The sequence below is a fragment of the Hemitrygon akajei genome, chromosome 9, assembly GCF_048418815.1.
Source record: "Hemitrygon akajei chromosome 9, sHemAka1.3, whole genome shotgun sequence".
NCBI classification, from domain to species: Eukaryota; Metazoa; Chordata; class Chondrichthyes; order Myliobatiformes; family Dasyatidae; genus Hemitrygon; species Hemitrygon akajei.
Window position 1 is genome coordinate 23,562,564 of NC_133132.1, and position 25,183 is coordinate 23,587,746.

Here is a 25,183-nt window from a genome sequence, read left to right on the forward strand (position 1 = left end):
AAACTTAGTGAGATTTGAAAAGCTGATCTTACCTGAGTCCAATCACTTGTCCTATGAATTTACCGAAGGCAACGAACATTGCACGAGTCAGGGACACCAGGCCTCGCAGTTCTTTCGGTGCACTTTCCCCGAGATACATACTGTGAACGTTGAGGCCAATACCTTCAAACAGCAGGAAGACATTAACTGACAAAAGATGGCCCTTGCTGCAGTGTCAATTTTACAAAGCATTCAAATGCAATCGTTGTGTGAGTAAAGCCCATCCTCTTCTTGTCCCACTTACTCATTCGAATTCAGTCTTGAAATACAGTGATCACCAGTAACACATCACACTGAATGGCCAGGACTTACACACACAAACACAACAATGTAGGAATCCATCCAACAACAGCCTCAATAAAAAGGGGAGGGTGCAAAAGAAAGGAAACTATCAGCCAGTTAGTCTGCCCTCAGTGGTTTGGAAAATGCTGGAGTCATTGTGAAGGATGTGGTTTCAGGGTACTTGGAGGCACGTGATAAAATAGGACATAGTCAGCACGATTTCCTCAAGGGAAAATCTTGCACGACAAATCTGTTGGTATTCTTTGAAGAAATAACAAGCAGGGAAGACAAAGGAGAATTGGTTGATGTTGTGTACTTGGATTTTCAGAAGGTCTTTGACTAGGTGCAACACATGAGGCTGGTTAACAAGCTTCGAGCCCATAATATTGCAAGAAAGATTCTAGCATGGATAAAGCAGTGGCTGATTGGCAAGAGGCAAAGAGTGGGAATAAAGGGAGCTTTTTCTGGTTGACTGTCAGTAACTAGTGGTGTCCCACAGTGGGTCTGTGTTGGGAGCAATTTTTTTTACATTATATGTCAATGATTTGGATGATGGAATTGATGGCTTTGTTGCAAAGTTTGGAGACGATATGAAGGTAGGTAGAAGGGCAGGTAGTTTTAAGGAAGTAGGTGACAAAATGACTTAGGAGAATGGGCAAAGAAGTGGCAGATGGAATACAGAGTCGGGAAGTGTATGGTCATGAACTTTGGTAGCAGAAATGAAAGGGTTGACTGTTTTCTAATTGGACAGAAAATACAAAAATCTGAGATGCAAAGGGTTTTCGAAATCCTTGTGCAGGATTCCCTAAATGTTAATTTGCAGGTTGAGTCTGTGGTGAAGAAGACAAATGCGATGTTATCATTCATTCCAAGAGGACTAGAATATAAAAGCAAGAATATAATGTTGAGACTTTATAAAGCACTGGTGAAGCCTCACTTGGAATATTGTGAGCAGTTTTGGGCCCCTTATCTTAGAAAAGATGAGATGAAACCGGAGAGGGTTCAAAGGAGGTCCGTGAAAATGATTCCAGGATTCAACAGCTTGTCATGTGAAGAGCATTTGATGGCTCTGGGCCTGTACTCACTAGAATTCAGAAGAATAAGGGGTGACTTACTGAATGGTGAAAGGCCTTGAGAGTGTTGATGTGGAGATGATGCTTCCTATGGTGGGGAAGTCTAAGACCAGAGGACCCAGCCTCAGAAGAGAGGGGGTCCTTTCAGAATAGAGATGAGGAGGAATTTCTTTAGATGAGGTGAATCTGTGGAATTTGTTGCCACCGGCAGCTGTGGAGCCCAAGTCTTTATGTCTATTTAAGACAATGATTGATAGATTCTTCATTGGTCAGGGCATGAAGGGATACAGGAAGAAGGCAGGAGATTGGGGCTGAGAGGAAAATTAGATCAGCCATGATGAAATGGTGGAGCAGACTCGATCAGCCAAATGGCCTAATTCTGCTCCTATATCTTATAGTCTTATGATCTTATAATTCACCCAGTATTACAGGCGATGATAAACTCCTGAATTTATCAGCAACAATTACTGACATTACACAGAATAATAAAACCTCTAACATTACAGATACTAGCGACACACCCAATATTATTTCCATCCAACATTATGGCCATCAATAATCCAGAAAATCTTACAGCCATCAGTACACACCCAATATTACAACACTCCAGACACACCCAACATTAACATCACGAGAAACCCAGATAGCATTACTGCCATCAGCAATACAAATTACATTCATCCATATTTTCAATGATTTCATTGGCCCCCCATGGTTTTATTTTTACTATGGATGTCCAGTCCCTATACACCTCCATCCCCACCAGGAAGGCCTCAAAGCTCTCCGTTTCTTTCTGGACACCAGACCCAACCAGTTCCCCTCCACCACCACTCTCCTCCACCTAGCGGAACTTGTCCTTACTCTCAATAATTTCTCCTTTGGCTCCTCCTACTCACATGGGTCCCAGCTATGCCTGCCTGTTTGTCAGCTACGTGGAACAGTCTGTGTTCCAAGTCTACACTGGTGATCATCCTGCACATTTCCTACACCCATGCTGAAATTGTCAACTTCATCCACTTTGCCTCCAACTTCCACCCTGCCCTCAAATTTACCTGTTCCATTTCTGACACCTCCCTCCTCATTCTTGATCTCACTGTCCCTATCTCCAGACACAGCTTCTCCACTGATGTCTATTATAAACCCATGGACTCTCACAGCTACTTGGACTATATCTCTTCCCACCCTGTTACTTGTAAAAATGCAATCCCCATCTCACAGTTCCTCTGTCTCCTGAGGCATGTCATTCTGAAATGAAGCAGATGTCCTCCTTTTTCAAAGAAAGCAGCTTCCCTTCCTCCACCATCAACGCTGCCCTCAACCACATTTCTTCTATTTCACACTTGTCTGCTCTTACCCCATCCTCCTGCCACTCTACCAGGGATAGGGTTCCTCTTGTCCTCACCTACCAACCCACCAACCTCCATCCCTTGTGCATAATTCTCCAAAATGTCTGCCATTTTCAACGGAATCCCACCACCATGCATATCTTCCCCATACCGACCATTTTCTGCTTTCTGCAGGATCGCTCCCTAAGTGACTCCCTTGTCCGTTGTCCTTCCCTATGGACACGGACCCCAAGATCTCACTGCTCCCCACTCTGCCGACAGTCTTACCATTAATATTATATTCTGTCTTCAATTTTGACCTACCAAAATGAACCACCTCACATTTATCTGGGTTGAACTCCATCTGCCACTTAGCCCAGTTCTGCATCCTATCAATGTCTTGCTGTAACCTCTGACAACTCTCCACACTATCCACACCACCCCCAACTTCTGTGTCATCAGCAAACTTACTAACCCACCCTTCTACTTCTTCATCCAGTGCATGGAGCTGGAGAAGGTAGCGGAGGTACAGAATGAATAGTTTGCTTCAGTATTCACCAGTGGAAATCATAGGGATGAGTTACAGTGGATTGAAATGCTTAAGTCTATAGACATTAAGAAAGAGGATGTGCTGGAGCCTTTGAAAGGTTTTAAGTTATACAAATTGCCAGGACCAGACAAGATATACCCCAGACTACTGTGGGAAGCAAGGGATCACAAAGAGAAAAGGTCCCAGATCAGATCCCTGTAGAACACCACCGGTCACCAACCTCCATGCAGACTACAAACCATCTACAACCACCCTTTGCCTTCTGTGGGCAAGCTAATTCTGGATCCACAAAGCAATGTCTCCTTGGATCCAATGCCTCATTACTTCCTGAAGGAGCCTTGCATGGGTAATCTTATCAAATGTCTTACTGAAATCCATACACACTACATCCACTGCCCTACCTTCATCAATGTGTTTTGTTACATCGTCAAAGAATGCAATCAGGTTTGTAAGGCATGACCTGCCCTTGACAAAGCCATACTGACACTCCCTAATAAGATTATGTCTCTCCAAATGCTCATAAATCCTGCCTCTCAGGATCTTCTCCATCAACTTGCCCACCACTGAAGTAAGACTCACTGGTCTAAAATTTCTTGGGTTATCTTGTTCCCAAGGGAACAACCTTCCAATCCTCTGGTACTTCTCTTGTCCCTTTTGATGATGCAAAGATCATCGCTAGAGGCTCAGCGATCTCCTCCCTCGCTTCCCACAGTAGCCTGGGATACATCTCGTACGGTCCTGGCAATTTGTATAACGTAATACCTTTCAAAGGCTCCAGAACATCTTCTTTCTAAATGTCTATAGACTTGAGCGTTTCAGTCCACTGAAACTCAGCCCTATGATTTCCACTGGTGAATACTGAAGCAAACTATTCATTATGTACCTCTGCTACCTCCTCCAGCTACACGCACATGGCCCCTTCTAGCTCTCCTAATTTCATTCTTAAGCTCCTTCCTTCTAGCCTTATAATCGTCTAGATCTCTATCATTACCTAGTTTTTTGAACCTTTCATAAGCTTCTCTTTTTTTCTTGACTAGATTTACAACAGCCTTTGTACACCACGGTTCCTGTACCCTACTATCCTTTCCCTGTCTCATTGGAACATACCTACTCAGAACTCCATGCAAATATCCCCTGAATGTTTGCCACATTTCTTCCGTACTTTTCCCTGAGAACATCTGTTCCCAGTTTATGCTTCCAAGTTCCTGCCTGATAGCTTCATATTTCCCCTTACTCCAATTAAACGCTTTTCTAAATTGTCTGTTCCTATCCCTCTCCAATGCTATGGTAAAGGAGATAGAATTGTGATCACTATCTCCAAAATGCTCTCCCACTGAGAGATCTGACACCTGATCAGGTTTGTTTCCCAATACCAGATCAACTACAGCCACTCCTCTTATAGGCTTATCGACATATTGTGTCAGGAACCCTTCCTGAACACACCTAACAAACTCCACCCCATCTAAACCCCTTGCTCTAGGGTAATGCCAATCAATATTTGGGAAATTAAGATCTCCCACCACCATGACCCTGTTATTATTACACCTTTCCAGAATCTGTCTCCCTATTTGCTCCTCGATGTCCCTGTTACTGCTGGGTCATCTATATAAAAAAAAACACCCAGTAGAGTTATTGACTTTTTCCTGTTTCTAACTTCCACCCACAGAGATTCAGTAGAAATCTCTCCATAACCTCCTCCTTTTCTGCAGCCATTACGCTATCTTTGATCAGCAGTGTCATGCCCCCACCTCTCTTGCCTCCCTGTCCTTTCTGAAACATCGAAAGCCTGGCACTCTAAGTAACCATTCCTGCCCCTGATCCATCCAAATCTCTATAGTGGCCACGACATCATAGTTCCACATACTGATTCATGCTCTAAGTTCATCCGCTTTGTTTATGATACTCTTTGCATTAAAATAGACACATCTTAAACCATCTGGCTGAGTATTTTGCTCTATAATCTGCCTAAACTTCCTCATAAACAAGCTGTCACTACTTGTGTGCTAACTGCCACATCTTCTGCTTCTTCACTTTGGTTCTCACCCCGTACAAATCTAGTTTAAACCCTCTCCAATAACATTAGAAAACTCCCTCTTAGAATATTGGTTCCCGTCCAGTTCACGTGCAACGCGTCCCACTTGTACAGGTCACCCCTTCCCCAGAAAAGTTTCCAGTGATCCAAGAATTTGAAAGCCTGCCCCATACACCATCTCCTCAGTCACTCACTCATCTGCGCTATCTTCCTGTTCTGACCTTCCCTAGCTCGTGGCACCAGGAGTAATCCAGAGATTACCACTTTGGAGATCCTGCTCTTCAGCCTCCTTCCTAACTCCCTAAACTTACCGTGCAGAACCTCTACCCCTCTCCTGCCTATGTCATTGGTACCAACATGTACCACAACCTCCAGCTACTCACACTCCCCTTCAAGAATATTCTGCAACTGCTCGGAGAAATCTTGGACCCTAGCACCTGGGAGGTAACACATTACCCTGGTGTCTCTTTTGCTGCGACAGAATCTTCTAGCTGACCCCTAACTATTGAATCCCCTATGACTATTGCTTCGCCTGACTTCACCTTACCCTTCTGAGGCTCAGAGCCGACCACAGTGCCATTGGTCTGGCTGCTGCTGCCTGGCTCAGATAGGTCACCAGTATCCAAAGGGGTCACCTGTTGCTGAGGGGAATAGCCACAGAGGGACCCTGCACTGACTTCCCTCTCCCTTTACCTCTCTTGGTGTTCAACCATCTACTCCTTGAATTCTGCACTCTGGGTGTAACCACCTGCTCAAAAGTCATATCTATCAATTGCTCTGCCTCCTGGATGATCCTAAGTTCATCTAACTCCTTAATATGGTGTTTCATGAGCTGGAGCTGGCTGCACTTCCCACAGATGTAGTCATCAGGGAGACTATCAGGTTCCATAAATTCCCTCATCCTACAGGAGGAGCTTTCCACTGGCCTTCTAAACACAAAGTACACTGCAGATGCTGGGGCCAAAGCAACACGTATAGCACGCTAGAGGAACTCAGCAGGTTGGACAGCATCCATGGAAATGAGCAGTCAACGTTTCAGGCCGAGACCTGGTGTTTCTCTCTCCTCTCCCCAACCTTTCAAACGTATTCCTCAGCTGTTTTTTTCCTCTAGTCCTGCTGAGTGTTTTTGGCCCGAACTGTCAACTGTACCCTTTTCCATAGATGTGTCGGAGGATTGGCGCATTGCTCATGTTGTTCCATTGTTTAAAAAAGGGTTCTAAGAATAAACCTAGCAATTATAGGCCTGTACGTTTGAAGTTAGTGGTGGGTAAATTAATGGAAAGTATTCTTAGAGATGGTATATATAATTATCTGGATAGACAGGGTCTGATTAGGAACAGTCAACATGGATTTGTGTGTGGAAGGTCATGTTTGACAAATCTTATTGAATTTTTTGAAGAGATTACTAGGAAAGTTGACGAGGGTAAAGCAGTGGATGTTGTCTATATGGACTTCAGTAAGGCCTTTGACAAGGTTCCGCACGGAAGGTTAGTTAGGAAGGTTCAATCATTAGGTATTAGTATTGAAGTAGTAAAATGGATTCATCATTGGCTGGATGGGAGATGCCAGAGAGTAGTGGTGGATAACTGTTTGTCAGGTTGGAGGCCGGTGACTAGTGGTGTGCCTCAGGGATCTGTACTGGGTCCAATGTTGTTTGTCATATACATTAATGATCTGGATGATGGGGTGGTAAATTGGATTAGTAAGTATGCAGATGATACTAAGGTAGGTGGCGTTGTGGATAATGAAGTAGGTTTTCAAAGCTTGCAGAGAGATTTAGGCCAGTTAGAAGAGTGGGCTTAACGATGGCAGATGGAGTTTAATGCTGATAAGTGTGAGGTGCTACATCTTGGTAGGAATAATCAAAATAGGACATACATGGTAAATGGTAGGACATTGAAGAATGCAGTAGAACAGAGTGATCTAGGAATAATGGTGCATAGTTCCCTGAAGGTGGAATCTCATGTGGATAGGGTGGTGAAGAAAGCTTATGGTATGCTGGCCTTTATAAATCAGACCATTGAGTATAGGAGTTGGGATGTAATGTTAAAATTGTACAAGGCATTGGTAAGGCCAAATTTGGAGTATTGTGTACAGTTCTGGTCACCAAATTATAGGAAAGATGTCAACAAAATAGAGATGAGTACAGAGAAGATTTACTAGAATGTTACCTGGGTTTCAGCACCTAAGTTACAGAGAAAGGTTGAACAAGTTAGGTTTTTATTCTTTGGAGCGTAGAAGGTTGAGGGGGGACTTGATAGAGGTATTTAAAATTATGAGAGAGTAGATAGAGTTGACGTGGATAGGCTTTTTCCATTGAGAGTAGGGGAGATTCAAACAAGAGGACATGAGTTGAGAGTTAGGGGGCAAAAGTTTAGGGGTAACACGAGGGGGAACTTCTTTACTCAGAGAGTGGTAGCTGTGTGGAACGAGCTTCCAGTAGAAGTGGTAGAGGCAGGTTTGGTATTGTCATTTAAAGTAAAATTGGTTAGGTATATGGACAGGAAAGGAATGGAGGGTTATGGGCTGAGTGCAGGTTGGTGGGACTAGGTAAGGGTAAGCATTCGGCACGGACTAGAACGGCCGCGATGGTCTGTTTCTGTGCTGTAATTGTTATATGGTTATATGTTGCTTGGCCTGCTGAGTTCCTCCAGCATTTTGTGGATGTTGCTCAGATTTCCAGCATCTGCAGGTTTTCATCCATATTAATCCACAAACAGTAAATGCATCAATAACTTTCAGAACAATGTTGTCTTCGGGAATACAGCCAACATTAAAACCACCATCGTATCCAGCATTATAGCTGTTCGTATCACAACCTCATTTTTACACTAGGCATTACAACCCTCAACAACACACCCAGTGCAACAATTACAGGGGCCTCACTCTATATGACATCAGAAATTTTTACAAAAACTGGGTACCTAACTGACATAAACACTATCAGTGACACATCCAAAATCATAGGCAGAAGGTTTAGTAACACACCAAATATCACAAACAGCCGTAACACATCGAACATTAAAGTGATCAATAATCTTCTCAGTATTGTATCCATTAGGAACACACCCAGCATTACAGCTAACCGGAACGGGCCTAACATTGTCACCAGGAATAACCAACACCACATTGTAGCCTTCAGTAACCTGTGCAGCGTTGCCTTCATAGTAACACACTCAACGTTACTGACATCAGAAGTACGACGTACATCATTATAGCAATTTTTGGCATTGGTAACACAAACAATATTACAGTCAATAAGACCCACACACCATTCAGTCCCCAGTAATATTTATGTACCCCAGGGATAATTAAACCCAAAGTTGTACTGTTAGAAAGTTCTACCTGTGGAGGGATGAAAACAAGGTTAACCAATAAAAAAAAGAGAATTTGAACAAAACGCTTTGCGAGGGAGGGGTAGGCTGGACACGGGAAGAATAAGGAGAGAAATGCAGCAACGATTAGAAGCTGAAGACATGAACTGTTAAGAGTGGAATTAGTAGTGAGTATCTTTACCTACTAACTTGAGACCCTCAGGGTGAAACCCCTGGAGGAGAGACAATAGCGAAAAAAGATTTATTGAAGCTACGGCTATAATACGCAGCAGAGACCAGTGTCCAAAATCCCTGCCATGTAGTTGGGAATTAGTTCTGCAAAGTTATACCAAGGCATTTGTGAATAATAAACTAGTTCATCCAACGAAACCAAGACACAAGATGGTGAGCCACCCAAAGCGGGAACAAAATGTGTAATGACGCAGAGGATTTAATACGGTTGGATGTACAAGTTTATTTTCATTCGAAGAATCGGAATTTGATTTTCTTCAAGAACTCATTATTTTTCTTAAGACTTTGATAAGATACTGAATTGAGACTTACTTTGTTTAAGAGTTTGATGTTGGAGAATTGTCGTGAAAGGAGTTAACTGTATATATAATTTTTGAATTTGAATTTCAACTTGTAGATATACTGTCTGGAACTGAAACTGAAGTTAACTATAATACTTGAGAATAGGAATTATAGCTGGTTTTCTAACTAACTAGGGACGTAAAAAGGGAAGTTTAGTCTGCAAACTTTTAAATAGGGAATAGCACTAGATCTAATTAGTTAGAGAAATTGGAGGTTATTCTATGGAATATTGCTGATCCTAACTAAAAAGAATTTGTTGTAGTTTGATATCTAAGATTTTGAACTTAAACAGCATGTTTGAATTTTGGATTGTTCTTGCTCATGTAAATATTTTATACATATTGTTTTTTTCTTATAAACAAAACTTATTTCCAGAAGTGTGTGGTTTCTATTCACTGCCTCCTTCCAATACCTAGAAACTTCTGATGCCCTATTAGCATCTCATGTAATTTGATTTTCTCTAAAGAGTGCGACGACTAGTCACACACGATAAGACTGGTGCTACACATGTGTTAAACTTACAAAATTGCAACCATCAGTTGCACATTCAACAATCCAGCAATTAGGAATACTTACAGCAAAAATACACATCACCATAAAGGCAACATGTCTCAAGTAAAACTCACGGCAATAAATTGAATGGTTGGGTCATCAATAATACACGCGGCAGATAAGGACAGAGTTGATTTAGCGGTTCCGTGCCATGGACAGCATTCACTGGACAACAAAGATTTTGCTTCATAAGTACATCTTATGGATTCTGAGCTGCTGATCATGAAAGTCAAACTAAAATTTCCCTATCACGCACCATTTTAAAAAAAAAGCCTATATTTATTTCCATCCATAATTCAAGTCAATTAAAATGTTGCCCACAATGTAAGCTGAAAAGTTCTCTAACTTGTCCAGGCATGCTTAGGCAGGATGGATGCTGGATGGCTGGACAGGTTTTAGAAAAGCTATACAACCATCATGCACACAGCATTCTATGTATTGTGTTTACAAGTATATCAGTTTGCAATCACGTTGATGTACATGCTCAACTCGCATAGCATATTGTGTGTACTCCTTATAAGAAAGTAATTGTATTTTCAGAAGTGTTTTTGATAGCAAAATGTCTCACCAATGTTACAACAGATATGATACTTTCTTGTTATTTTATGGCAAGTACTGTATGCCCTTAAATTTCAAAGACAGAACATGACTCCTCTTATTAAGAAAGCCGATGAGCTCTGCCTCGGGTGTAAAATTGGTGACCGAAACAAAGCCTGGGCTCCTCACACTTTATCTTAGAGTTATTTGGAAGTCAAAGCCGTTTGCTGTCCCAATGATATGGCAAGAGCCGAAGGATAATGTGACAGACTGCTCCTTCTATCTGACCAGTGTGTCTAGTTTCTCTGCAAAAACAAGAAGTCCATTGAATACCCCAATCTCCCTTCAGCCATGCTGTATGACGATAGTCTTCCAGTACTGAAGCCACCAGAGACATGGAGTCAGAGGAAGATGACATGATGTATGAGCCAGGAATGGAAAATGACACTAATACCGATACAGATTTTGAACCCTTTATGTCGAACGAGCCTCATCTTATAAGTCAATCTGAGTTCAATGACCTGGTCAGAGACTTGGGTTTGTCAAAGGTAAAAGCAGAATTACCAGGTTCAAGATGGCAAGGATGGAATCTGCTGTCACCAGGCACAAAGTTTTCCATGAAAGATTTCGATATTTGGGGCAGATTTTGCCCAGAATAACTGATGCCAAGATTAAGGAAGTTACTTTTTGTTAATCCACAGGTCATCAATGACTGGCAATTCAAAGAACTTCTAGTGGGTACAGAGAAAACATGTTAGTCATTCAAGGATGTTGTTGAAATTTTTCTTGGCACCCATAGAGCACCAAACTACGTGCAGCTGGTTGACGACATGCTTCAAACATACAAAACCATCAAGTGACTCAGTACAAAACCAATATGTGACTAAAGATTCATTTTCTGCATTCCCATTTATATTTCTTCCTGCAAACCCTGGCACTGTCAGTGACGAGCATGGTGAAAGCTTTTACCGGGACATTGCAGTCATGGACAAACTGGAATTGAAATGGCTGGAACAGGGCAACTGGAATCCATCGATGCTGGCCGATTATTTTTGGACACTCAAGTGAGAAGCCTCAGGCAGGCACTGAGTACAAATGAAAATAATCAACAAAACATTTTAGCTTAGTTGAACTACTGCAAAGCATCGGCACCGTTATGCAATTAAACACATTCAATTCAATAAAAGTTAATTTCTTGTTTCTCCAAATTCCGACATGATACAAATAGTCTGAAACTATATTTGTGTTCAGCTTCAAGTGACCTATCATAACCAACAAAAAAAATCTGAAGCAGCAACACTTTCAAAAAATTATCTGTCCAGTGTGATGGATGGTCCAGGATCCTGGGGTCCGTATCGAAAGGACACTCAAAGCTGCTGCACAGGTTGACAGTGTTGTTAAGAAGGTGTCTAGTGTGTTGGCATTGATCAACCGTGGGATTGAGTTCAAGAGATGTGAAGCAATGTTACAGCTATATAAGACCTTGGTCAGACCCCACTTGGAGTACTGTGTTGATTTCTGATCACCTTACGACAGGAAGGATGTGGATACTATAGAGAGAGTGCAGAGGAGATTTACAAGTTGGTTGCCTGGATTGGAGAGTGTACCTTATGAGAATAGGTTGAGTGAACTTGGCCCTTTCTCCTTGGAGTGTTGGAGGATGAGGGGTGACATGATAGAGGCGTATAAAATGTTGTAGGGCATTGACCGCGTGGATGGCCAGAGGCTTTTTCCCAGGGTTGAAATGGCTAACTCGAGGGGGCATAGTTTTAAGATGCTTGGAAATAGGTATTAAGGGGATGTCAGAGGTAAGATTTTCACACATAGAGTGCTGGATGTGTGGAATGCACTGCCAGCAGCAGTGGTGAAGCAGATACAACAGGGCCTGTTAAGAGCCTCTGAGATACAATGTGCCAAACTATGGGACTATTCTGCCTAGTCCCATCGATCTGCACCTGAACCATAGACTGCCATACCCCTCTCACCTACGTTCTTGTACTATGTCCTTAGGGCTTAGAAAGATAGAGGGCTATGCGCTTGGGAAGTTCTAGGCAGTTTCTAGAGCAGGTTACATGGTTGGCACAACATTGTGGGCCAGAGGGCCTGTAATGTGCTGTAGATTTCTATGTTCTATATTCCAAGTTTCAAAAGCTCATCTCCTCATTGGTCAGACATCACAATCTGAGTTCAGAGGCTAGCACCATTATATGACGAGAGAGGGGTTTGCCCAGGTGAATTGGAGGAGGATACTGGTGGGGATGACAGCAGAGCAGAGACGACTTAAGTTTCTGAAAATAGTTCACAAGGCGCAGGACAAATATGCCCAACGAAGGAAGAAGTTCTCAAGTGGCAGGGGTAAGTAACCGTGGCTGACAAGGGAAGTAAAGACCGTGTAAAAGCCAAGGAAAGGGCATATAAGGTAGCAAAAGTGAGTGGGAAGTCGGGTGATTGGGGAGCTTTTAAAATCCAACAAAGGACAACTAAAAAAAGCTTTAATAAGGGAAAAGATGATATATGAGATCAGACTAGCCAATAATATAAAGCAGGATACCAACATTTTTTTCAGTTATATAAAGAGTAAAAGGGAGGTGAGAGTTGATATTGGATCCTGGGAAATGATGCTGGTGAGGTAGTAATGGGGGACAAAGAAATGGCAGATAAACTTAATGGCTACTTTGCATCTGTCTTCACTGTGGAAGACACTAGTGTCCTTGAGTGTCAGGAAGCAGGTGTGAGTGCCATTGCTATTACAAAGGAAAAAGTGCCAGGCAAACTTAAGGTGGATAAGTCACCTGGGCCAGATGGACTACATTCTAGAGTCTTAAGAGAGGTTGCTGAAGAGATAATGGATGCATTTGTCGTGATCTTTCAAGAATCACTTGATTCTGGTATGGTCCCAGAGGACTGGAAGATTGCAAATGCCACTCCACTCTTCAAGAAGGGAGAAGAGCAAAAGACTGGAAATTATAGGCAAATAAGCCTAACCTCAGCAGTTGGGAAATTGTTGGAGTCTATTATTAAGGATGAGGTTTCGGGGTACTTGGAGACTAATGATAAAATAAGTCAAAGTCAGCATGGTTTCTGTAAAGGGAAATCTTGCCTGACAAATCTGTTAGAGTTCTTCAAGGAAGTAACAAGCAGGGTAGACAAAGGAGAGTCAGTGGATGATATTCACTTGGATTTTCAGAAGGCGTTTGATAAAATCCTATGGCATTACAGGAAAGGTACTGGCATGGATAGAGGAATGACTGACAGGCAGGATGCAGTGAGTGGGAATAAAGGGGCCTTTTCTGGTTGGCTGCCAGTGACTAGTGATGTTCCTCAGGGATCAGTATTGGGACCACTGCTTTTCACAGTGTTTGTCAATGATCTAGACAATGGAATTGATGGCTTTGTTGGAAAGTTTGTGGATGATACGAAGATAGGTGGAGGGGTAGGTAGTGCTGAGGAAGCAATGCGATTGCAGCAGGACTTAGACAAATTGGAAGAATGGGCAAAAAAGTGGCAGATGGAATACAGTGATGGGAAATGTATGATAATGATAATGTATTTTATCAGGAACAGTATTATCTTTCTAAATGGTGAGAAAAGTCAAACATCAGAGGTGCAGAGGGACTTAGGAGTCCTTGGGCAAGACTCCTAGAAGATTAATTTACAGGTTGAGTCTGTGGTAAAGAAGGTAAATGCAATGCTGGCATTTATTTCAAGGGAAATAGAATATAAAAACAAATGCTGAGCTTTTATAAGATCAGGCTGTACTTGGAATATTGTCAACAGCTTTAGGCCCCTTATCCCAGAAAGGATGTGTTATCATTGGAGAGTCCAGAGGAGATTCACAAGGATGAATCGGGGAATGAAAGGGCAGGTTTGGGCCTGTACTCACTGGAATTTAGAAGAATGGCGGGTGGGAGGGTTTGGTGTGAATTTCATTGAAACCTATTGAATGTTGAAAGGACTAGATAGGATGGATGTGGAGAGGATGTTTCCTGTGGTGGGGTTATCCAGAACTACAGGACACAGCCTCAAAACTGAGGGGCGACTCTTCAGATCAGAAGCAAGGAGGATTTTTTTAAAGCCAGAAAGTAGTAAATCTGTGCAATGCTCTGCCACAGACTGTGGTGGAGGCCAAATCCATGCATATATTGAAATTGATCGTTTTTTGATCTGTCAGGACATCAAAGGATATGGCGAGAAAGCAGGTGTGTGGGGTTGAGTGGGATCTGGAATCAGCCATGATGGAATGGTGGAGCAGACATGATGGGCTGAATGGCCTAATTCTGCTCCTATGTTTTATGGTCTTATGATTTACTCCAAACAAGACTCTTAACTGTCGAATGTCATTGCATTCAGCTCCTAGTAATTACCCAGGTTGAATGGACCAGCGTAATTCAAAGTGATCGCCTCGTCCCCCATTGTTAGACCCAGTAGCATGTAAGGTGCTAATTGAAGTTATGGCTAATAAATCCTGAAATACAACCAATGCAGAAGGAGATAAGTTGGTAAGTACCTGCATTAATGCCGTACAGAAGTCGGCCTACCAGAATCATCTCAAACGACTGGACCCTCTTGCTGAACATCATTATTATTGCAGCTGTAATGGCCACAATGTTGTTGAACAGTAAAGCATTCTTCCTGGAACACAGACACAACGGTTTCATTAAATTGGGAAAAGTCACGTGCTCCTCTGCCCTTTACTAACATGGATGGTGTGTCTGTTGGTAACCACTGGGGGGGAAAGCAGTTAGCTTAAAGGTCACTCTTGTCATAGCCACATCTCGAACGGTAAAATACCCAATCCGTCAAGCTGTGCTGACCATTGGGTTCCTTGCCTTCCTCTCTGGACACCCGCCCCCCCCCCTGCGGGTGTCATTACGCCCGGGTCTAAGACAGGGAAAGGACACGTACTCGCCAGCCTGTCCTTACCTCCCGTATTTCACCGAGAGATGACCGGCGCTGATGGCTCCAAGCAGCCCTCCAATTGGATAAACGGAAACAATGACGCACCAGAGCAGTTTCACTGTCGTTCCGTCCACGGAATTCCCAAAGCGTTGGGCCCACGTCTCAGCAATGAATTCCTTAATGAACTGCATCACAATTGTGTTTAAATAAAACAACCCTGGGTTAGCAATCCGAATTCTGGGTGTGAAATAGAAAGAAAGACAACTCTCACGATCTCCCAATCCCTTCTGGTGTTTAGAGGCTGGGGACCTGTGATTGATTAATTGATGTATTATTTCTATCAATCTATGTGTTTATTTATGGGGTTGCGAGGCTTCCCAGTAAAGTTAACATTTATTTCCCATCCTCGTCTGCCCTTGGGAAAGGGGCTGGTGTTATCGACGACTTCCACCACAGCAGTCCGTTAGCGAAGGCTTTTCCCCACAGTGTTTCTGTTAGGCAGGGAAACCCAGACAAGATTGTCTGATACTTGGTGGGAAACTGGCGTCTCTCTAAGCAAGGAAGTCCCCCTCCTCCTTGGTGGCAGAGGACGCAGATTTATGAAAGGTGCTGTGGGGAATGTATTCAAGATGTTCACAGCTGGCACAGGTTGAAGCAGGGGAAAAACTGCTGGAGAAACTCAGCAGGAGAGCGAATTCTGTGGAGACAGCGGGATAGTCGACGTTTCGGTTCGAAAGTCTGTATCAGGACTTAAGGTATAAGAGTGGGGATAGAGTCATAGAGCACTGCAGCACAGAAGCAGATTCTTTGTCCCATCTAGTCCATGTGGAACTGTTATTCTGCCTAGTTCCATCGACCCGCTGCTGAACCATTGCCCCCCATACCTCTCCCAAACATGTAATTATCCAAACTTCTCTTACCGACCCCACATTCACCACCTCCGCTCGTTCCACACTTGCACTATCCCCTGAGTGAACGTTCCCACTGGGATAGCCCTTAAATATTCACCTTTCACCCTTAACCCGTGACTTCAAGTTCTAGTCTCACCCATCCTCAGTGGGAAAAGCTTGCTTGCATTTACCCTGTTTATAATTTTGTGTACCTCTAACAATTTCCCCTCATTCTCCTGCGCTCCAGGGAATAAAGTCCTACTGTATTCAACTTTTCCCTCTAACTCATGTCTTCAAGTTCAGGCAACATCCTTGTAAATTTTCTTTGCAATCTTTCAATCTTATTCATAACTTTCTTGTAAGTAAGTAACCAGAACTGCACACAGTACTCCATATTAGGCCTCACCAACTTCATCATAACATCCCAATTCCTGTACTTAGTACTTTAATTTATGAAAGCCGGTGTGCTTTACGGCCTGTGAAGTCACTGTCAAGAATTAGGTCTCTGAATTCCCAGATCCCGCAGTCCTACCGCATTCCTCAGTGTCCTATCTTGATTTGTCCTCCCACCTCATACTCCTCTCCATTAAATTCAACCTGCACAACATTAGTGGTCCTTCATTCCTTGGGCAACTTAATTGTGGCCAAGGGCATTTAAAATACCTCTTCTTGGGCCCCTGCAATTTCTGCACTATGGCGAGTAAGGTAAGGTGGTCAGTATGAAGAAATGAAATTCTGCGTGTGTGTGTGTGTGTGTGTGTGTGTGTGTGTGTGTGTGTGTGTGTGTGTGTGTGTGTGTGTGTGTGTGTGTGTGTGTGTGTGTGTGTGTGTGTGTGTGTGTGTGTGTGTGTGTGTGTGTGTGTGTGTGTGTGTGTGTTCAGGCTCCTGTACCTCCTTTCTGATCCCAAATCAATGTCAATATTGTTGTAATCTAACCACTATTGGGGTGTACTCGCTGCTCTACTGACCAGACCAGACCAGACCGCGTTTGGCTTTTCAGACCTTTCAAAATGCTGGCAACACACACCAAATGCTGGTGGAATGCAGCAGGCGAGACTGCGTCTATAGGAGGAAGCACTATCGACACTTCATCAGGACTAACTGAAAGAAGAGATAGTAAGAGATTTGAAAGTGGGAGGGGGAGGGGGAGATCCAAAATGATAGGAGAAGACCGGAGGGGGAGGGATGAAGCTAAGAGCTGGAAAGGTGATTGGCGAAAGTGATACAGAGCTGGAGAAGGGAGAGGATCATGGGACAAAGAAAGGGGGAGAGGAGCACCAGAGGGAGATGCAGAGCAGACAAGGAGTGATTGTGAGAGGGACAGAGAGAGAAAAAAAAGAAAAAAAGGGGAAAATAATACATAAATAAACAGATAGATAGATAGATAAGGGATGGGGTAAGAAGGGGAGGAGGGGCATTAACGGAAGTTAGAGAAGTCAATGTTCATGCCACCAGGTTCGAGGCTACTCAGCCGGTATATAAGGTGTTGTTCCTCCAACTTGAGTGTGGTTTCATCTTGACAGTAGAGGAGGCCATGGACAGACATATCAGAATGGGAATGGGATGTGGAATTAAAATGTGTGGCCACTGGGAGATCCTGCTTTCTCTGGCGGACCGAGCGTAGGTGTTCAGCGAAACGGTCTCCCACTCAGCGTCGGGTCTCACCAATATATAAAAGGCCACACCGGGAGCACCGGACGGGGTATACCACACCAGCCGACTCACAGGTGAAGTGTCGCCTCACCTGGAAGGACTGTCTGGGGCCCTGAATGGTGGTGAGGGAGGAAGTGTAAGGGCAGGTGTAGCACTTGTTCCGTTTACAAGGATAAGTGCCAGGAGGGAGATTGGTGGGAAGGGATGGGGGGGGGACGAGTGGACAAGGGAGTCACGTAGGGAGCAATCCCTGTGAAAAGCCGAAAGAGGGGGGGAGGGAAAGATGTGCTTGGTAGTGGGATCCCGTTGGAGGTGACGGAAGTTACGGAGAGTTATACGTTGGACCTGGAGGCTGGTGGGATGGTAGGTGAGGACAAGGGGAATCCTATCGCGAGTGGGGTGGCGGGCGGATGGGGTGAGGGCAGATGTGCCTGAAATGGCAGGGATGCGTTTGAGAGCAGTGTTAATGGTGGAGGAAGGGAAGCCTCTTTCTTTAAAAAACGAAGACATCTCCTTCGTCCTGGAATGAAAAGCCTCATCCTGAGAGCAGTTGTGGCGGAGACGGAGGAATTGTGAGAAGGGGACAGCATTTTTGCAAGAGGCAGGGTAGGAAGAGGAATAGTCCAGGTAGCTGTGAGAGTCTGTAGGCTTATAATAGATATCAGTAGATAAGCCGTCTCCAGAGATGGAGACAGAAAGATCTAGAAAGGGGAGGGAGGTGTTCTAAATAGACCAGGTAAATTTGAGGGCAGGGTGAAAGTTGGAGGCAAAGTTAATGAAGTCAATGAGCTCAGCATGCATGCAGGAGGCAGCGCCAATGCAGTCGTCGATGTAGCGAAAGAAAAGAGGGGGAAATGCTCCCTATTTTTGTCCTTACCGTTGAAGGCGCATTGATGGAAGACATGTTGAATCCATACTGGAAGCCACCTCCAATGCCGGTGACCAGGATCAATGGGAGGAGCATTCGTCCCCGAAGCTACAAGGTGAACAGAGAGGTGAGACCTGTGGCGTCGGCTAAACTCTTCACACTCGTCAAGTCCTGCCAAACAGCTTAAAAGTGCAGCCAGCGCATCTTAGCACAGGCAACTGGGAAGTTATTTACCCCGGACTCCAACAGGACAGAATGTTTCTAAATGGCGAGTAACAGGGATCTCTGGAGGCTCAGAGAGGTTTAAGGGATAAGGTCAGAAATCAGCTAACTCCGATGTACGGGTACAAACGGTTTCTAAACAAAATTCAACCCATTAGAATCCTGGCCTTAGAGCAAGGCAGCGGATGAAATGTGTTGTTATTCAGAGAAAGGCCTTTCACTGACTCTTGGAAGAGTCCACATTCGCCGGAAAGGTACCAAGTGTACGGGTCTGCGGTGTAATCAGTATTACTTATTAATCATTAATCATTTTAACGGTAACAATAAAGCTAGGATTATATTCTTTTGAATGTCGATTGTCTGATGATCAAAGTAAACGGCCCTTTGATCTGAAGATTTCTGAGGATAAAACTGAATCTGACTAGTAGAAAAGGAGTGTCCATTACCCCCAACAATGGGCTGGAGAAACGAGTGTCCATTACCTCCAACAACGGGCTGGAGAAACGAGTGTCCATTACCCCCAACAACGGGCTGGAGAAACAAGTGTCCATTACCCCCAACAACGGGCTGGAGAAATGAGTGTCCATTACCCCCAACAATGGGCTGGAGAAACGAGTGTCCATTACCCCCAACAACGGGCTGGAGAAACGAGTGTCCATTACTCCCAACAACGGGCTGGAGAAACGAGTGTCCATTACCCCCAACAACGGGCTGGAGAAACGAGTGTCCATTTCCAGGGTAGATGCTGAAATGCACTGTGGGAGGATAAATTCTAGTAGGGCATGGCATGGACCTAAATGACATGTAAATGTAAATGACAGGGACCTGAGAAGATGTGATTACGGAGAGATGTGGTAGCAATAGAAAGGATGCCGGAGAGAATCGCTGGGACGATGCCTGATGAATGGCGGACTGTGATTATAGGGGAGATTGAACATGTTCTCATTGGAATGTAGAGAGCTGAGAGCGACTTTATAGAGGTTTATAAAGGGCACGGATAGGCAAGATGGTCATAGTCTGTTTTCCAGGGTTCAGAACTCTAGGGCAAGGGTACAGGTTTAAGGTGAGAGGGAATAAATTTAGAGGAGATGTGAGGGGTAACATTTTTTTAAACAGGGGGTGGTGAATATCTGGAATGAGCTGCCAGAGGAGGCGGATATAATTACAGAGGTTAAAAAGCATTTGGACAGTTTCTTGGAGAGTACAGGGGCTTGGACTGCCGCACTGACGAAATGCGCCGATAAGGCCTGTTTTCTGCAGTGTGCGACTGACTTTCTCTACTGATGTAATAGGTAATTAAATCAGGGTTAGGGTTAGACCAGTGAGTCTTACTTCAGTGGTGGGCAAGTTGTTGAAGTTGGGGTCTCAGGGCTGTGTACTAAGCCCCCTCCTTTAACTCTATCTACCCATGACTGTGTCACAAATCTGCTAACTAAATTTGCTGACAACGCTACACTGATTAGCCTAATCTCAAATAATAATGAGGTAGCCTACAGAGAAGAAGTCACCTATCTCACACAGTGGTGTCAAGAAAACAACCTCTCCCTCAAAGTCGCAAAAGCAAAGGAGCTGGTTGTGGACTACAGGAGTAATGGAGACAAGCATCAATGGATCTGGGGTTGAGAGAGTGATCAGCTTTAAGTTCCTCATTGAGGATCTCCCGTGCTCTGTACACACCGGCTGTGTGGTGAAAAAGGTGCCTCTTTCACCTTGGATGGGTGAAGTTTGGTATGGGCCCCCAAATCCTAAGCACTTTCTATAGGGGCACAATTGAGAGCATCCTGACTGGCTGCATCACCGCTAGGCAGGACAATATACCACCTAACCCCAAAAAAATTGCAAAACAAATGGTTGTTTATTGTACTATTCGATGTGGAGAGCAACATTTCAAAAGTTGGACAATTTTGACACACAGGAAAGTCTCCAAAAATGACATCAAAAAACAAGATGGCCTCCAGCAGAGAAACGTCAAAAATCTGACTGATAACCATCAAATTGCAAGTTTTTTAAAACCTGATGTTTTAATGAATGCTCTTTTCACCAATGTTTTTCAAGTAACAGTAGTTCCTGGAATGAAAGTTTGTACTGACGTCAAATCAAGGGACAACTCTGGTATTAAGTACTGACGTCATGACACATCATATGCTACCTTATGGCTTCTCAGATGCAGTCTTGTTCATCATCCTCTGGCTCATTTGTCACATTGTCATAGTTGCCCACATGCGCTGGTGCATTCCAGCCCGTGCTTTCTGCAGATGCACTTCAGCGTATTGCACCCTCCCGAACAGTTGCAGTGAATCGTCTGAATAAGTACCTCTGGAGCAGGCCTTTTGTCTGTCATCACTGGAACCAATTTTACCCCTTCTACCTTCCATCCCCACTCAGACGGCTCCGTTTCATCAGTACAGCCCATCCACTCCAAAATCTGGTAGTAAATCTGCAGGGAGTGAAATTGACAGGCCGAGGTGGTTGGTGGCAGTCTTTCAGAAAGTCTTAGCTCTCGCAACTTTCTTGCAGAGCGTATTGTATTTGATAGATGCCAGGGAGTTGTTCTGACTTCCATTGAACAACGTCACCATTGCCCTACAGCCAATGGTTTCCACAACATCCTGACTTTGCTTTGGTGAACAGAACGCTTTCGAACAGTCTCTGATTCCCTTTCCTTTCTTGATGATTCTTTGGAACCCCGACTTCTTTCCGATCCCAAATACTCTGGACGTTGAGTCACATCTGGTAAAGGCATGGAGAAACTATAGATCATTACAAGCTGTTTCTCGGAGTATCTGCTTAAGGACCTTGATATTATAGGCATTTGATTTTGCCTTGTCCGAGCGGAAATAGAGTTCAGTGTACCACTACATGGTAGTACGAGGAGATGTGTGTCTTCTCCAGCGAGGGTGGTAGATTTGAAAGCAGACATCGTTACAGCATTGTTGTTACTCACTCCTTATGTTGTTCACCTGTTGTGTAACTATTCGTGGTCAGTTCTTGCATGGCAAGGTTGTAAGAGGGTGACACTGTGGAAGACATAGTCCAAACTGTTCTCTGGTGCTCTGACATCCCACTTCCTCGTGTTAGGCCCCCTTTGGCTTTTTAGTGAGCACATTAGTGTCGGTTCTATCACAGGATCAGAGCCAAGGCCAGCCTGGTTTTGGCTGCTGCGTGTGGTTACATGGAGCCTAGACTGGAACTTCTGATGAACCTCAGGGTTGTCATCCTCCAATGCATGCATCTTCTGGAGATAGAGACGAGCCAACTTCAGATAATTTGGATGGCCAGCGGCCGCAATATTGGCAAGCAAGCTGAGATTGGACTGAGATGACCCCATTCGAATGGCTGCAACAAGTGCCCTAGCAATCCCTACCACGTGCCGGTAGTTAACCCACAGTGTGACGGCATGAAATAATAGTTCATAGTTCTGGCAATAAAATACACCCTGCGGGTATTCCCATTCAGATTTTATACCACAGTTATGGCACTACCATTGTTAGAACCAGTGAAATATAGCAAAGTAAGACAGGTATGGAACCGATTCTTTTCATTGGCAGCCAGATTTTTTTTACTTTCCCGTGCTCTGTTTCTGTCCAACGTTTGATATTTTGTTCAGTATGTCTGAAAGTACAAGAAATGACCATAAAACTTTTGTTTTACAATTTTTTTGGGCTAAGGGCATTTTGGCGCTATATTGATAGCATTATGCCTGGTACGGGAACTGTACTTCCCTCAATCGCATAACCCTGCAGAGAGTGGTGTGGACAGCCCGGCGCAGATGTGGATGTGATCTTCCCACTATTCAGGACAATTACAAAGACGGGTGTGTAAAAAGGGCCCAAAGGATCATTGGGGACCCGAGTCTCCCCAACCACAAACTGTTCCAGCTGCTACCATCTGGGAAACGGTACCACAGCATAAAGGCCAGGACCAACAGGCTCCAGGACAGCTTCTTCCACCAGGCCATCAGACTGATTAATTCACACTGACACAACTGTATCTCAATGTCCTGTTGTACATGCTATTTATTAGAAATTACTATAAATTGCACATTGCACATTTAGACAGAGAAGTCACATAAAGATTTCTACTCCTCCTGTGTGAAGGATGTAACTAATAAAGTCAATTCAATTCCTAAGAGGCAGGATTTATGAGCATTTGAAGAGACATAAGAGATAGTCAGCATGGCTTTGTCAAGGGCAGATCGTGCCTTAGGAGCCTGATTGATTTCTTTGAGGATGTGACTAAACACATTGATGAAGATAGAGCAGTAGATGTAGTGTATATGGATTTCAGCAAGGCATTTGATAAGGTTCCCCATGCAAGGCTTATTGAGAAAGTAAGGAGGTATGGGATCCAAGGAGACCTTGCTTTGTGGATCCAGAATTGGCTTGCCCACAGAAGGCAAAGGGTGGTTGTAGATGGTTTGTAGTCTGCATGGAGGTTGGTGACCGGTGGTGTTCTACAGGGATCTGTTGTCTAATTGGAGTTCAGAAGCGTTTACACCCAACCGTACCGCCGTGATTCTGACATGTGCTGGCATTCGAATTATTTCTATTCTGCACCTTTGCAGATACTGAGTGCACCCAACACGCATGGGAACGCGTGCATTTGTTTCTCGGATGGCAATCACTTGCCTCATCAAAGAGTCCCAGGGTAGATGAGACACAGTTAGAAACTAATGAAATTCACTCTGAACTCTCCCAACAAACACTCTCAAGTAGAGGCCAGCCAGATCCATTCCAGTTTAAACTCTTCCTCGCATGTCTTCAGGTAACACAAAGAGGAAGAGTTAGTTTCCTCTGGAGATGCAGGAAGACCGCAGACGGTGCAATCCGGAGCAACAGTCTGTCGGAGGAACTCAGCGTCTGTGGAGCAAAAGGAATTGCCGACGTTTCGGGTCGAGACCCTTCATAAGAGTTTCCTTTCGAATGGACATCCGGAATTTGCGGGGAAGTAACACTGCATTGTTCCGGTATGGCCTGAAGCTTCCTCTATCCTCTTATTAAACTCTGTCAGGGCAGGTGCCGCGCAGGTTAGAGTTAACAGACACAGAACAAAAGCTCCAAACCCTTCAAACGTTTTCCGGATCACTAATGAGCTATATTACTTAGGAGAGAAGTAACTTTTGTGTCCACCGCTCGCCTTAAGATCTGAACGAATCCCTTTCCGCGCCAGGGAATCTCTGTTGCTCGGTAGTTTTTCTGGGGAGTGGGCGGTGGGGAGATCCCACCTTCATGCTATTCACATACTATCCATCAGTCTAGCCGACAGACTGAAGGGCTGGAGAAGTGGCAACAACGAGAACGAATCCACGGACAGTACATACCAGTTTCTTTAGCATGGCGCCGTTTGGATGCCCCCAGTGAGCCTCCTTAATTCCTCCTGATTTGTCTGACCAAGTGGGAGCTGGGCTTTTAAAGACCAAAAGTAACATGAAGTAATCAATCACTGTTGTTTTTTAACCCGAGCCTAATTCATTAACAACCCTTTGACCGCAGTAAAATCCCAGAGATGTACTTTCACGGCCTGTTAACTATCTCAGCTACTATTACGTTTCCAGCAGGTTCTCTGCGTCATGAGAATGGGGTGAAATTAAACGTTGAACCCGAGTTATTTGCCAACAATGGTTCCTCGCAGTAAAAGTGTCCTTGGACGCGTCTTCCTGAAGAAAGTCTTCGCGCCAGGCTTTCCTTGAAGTGCAGTCGATGGACAGGTTCTCCTTCCCCCGATTACTCCAGGCTTCCGTTTCTGAAACCATTCGTAACCCGAATGCGGCTGCGAACCGGTCCCCACGCGGCAGAAGATGCCTCGCAGCTGCCGGCAAATCCCGTTGGTCTCCTAAGGTTGGACGTCCGTAACCCGCGGATGATCCGTACTGGTTTATGGTGGGGCTGGGTTTTCATGTCGTTCTGCAGATGCACCGGCCTCTACCAGCTTCCATCTTCTCGCAACATTTCACAGCCAAGGGATTATCAACAAACAAGGGCCAATGATTTGCAGGGGATGACAGGATAGTGACTGAGCAAAGCTAGGTGATAGTCCATGAGCCGTCCCCTCTAAGGTTTTGGTGTTGTGTGATCTTTGGTGAGGATAACGATTAGTTCGCTTCTTACCAATTTGAACTCCGATTTGCGCTCCCTCGCGCCGCCCCAAGACTTGCTCTAGATTGACTAATGCCACATCTCTCTGAATGTCACCGCCAGGGCTCGCTTCTCTCTTACCTCACTGCTCTGAGACCGGGTTCACGTTTACCCTCTTCATAAGCTCAATAGGTCTGCAGATGCTGGAAATCCAGAGCAACGTACAAAATGCTGGAGGAGCTCAGCCGATCAGGCAGCGTCTACAGAAGCAAATAAACA

At 44.4% G+C, this 25,183-nt stretch overlaps 1 protein-coding gene across 4 annotated transcripts in view; it reads right to left on the reverse strand.

The window, feature by feature from the left end:
* The window catches only part of slc2a11l (solute carrier family 2 member 11, like), a 47,326-nt gene extending 23,071 nt beyond the window's left edge, over positions 1 to 24,255 (reverse strand). For 2 of the 4 annotated variants that reach the window (XM_073055629.1, XM_073055628.1), the window contains exons 1-5: positions 24,151 to 24,255; positions 18,618 to 18,716; positions 15,222 to 15,382; positions 14,806 to 14,930; positions 33 to 162 (exon numbers count right to left, since the gene is read on the reverse strand). In XM_073055629.1, the coding sequence (XP_072911730.1) occupies positions 33 to 162; positions 14,806 to 14,930; positions 15,222 to 15,382; positions 18,618 to 18,716; positions 24,151 to 24,165 (530 nt within the window). In that variant the 5' untranslated portion in view covers positions 24,166 to 24,255. The other 2 variants (XM_073055630.1, XM_073055631.1) reach the window with 2 other exon arrangements.
* Positions 24,256 to 25,183: the final 928 nt, after the last annotated feature.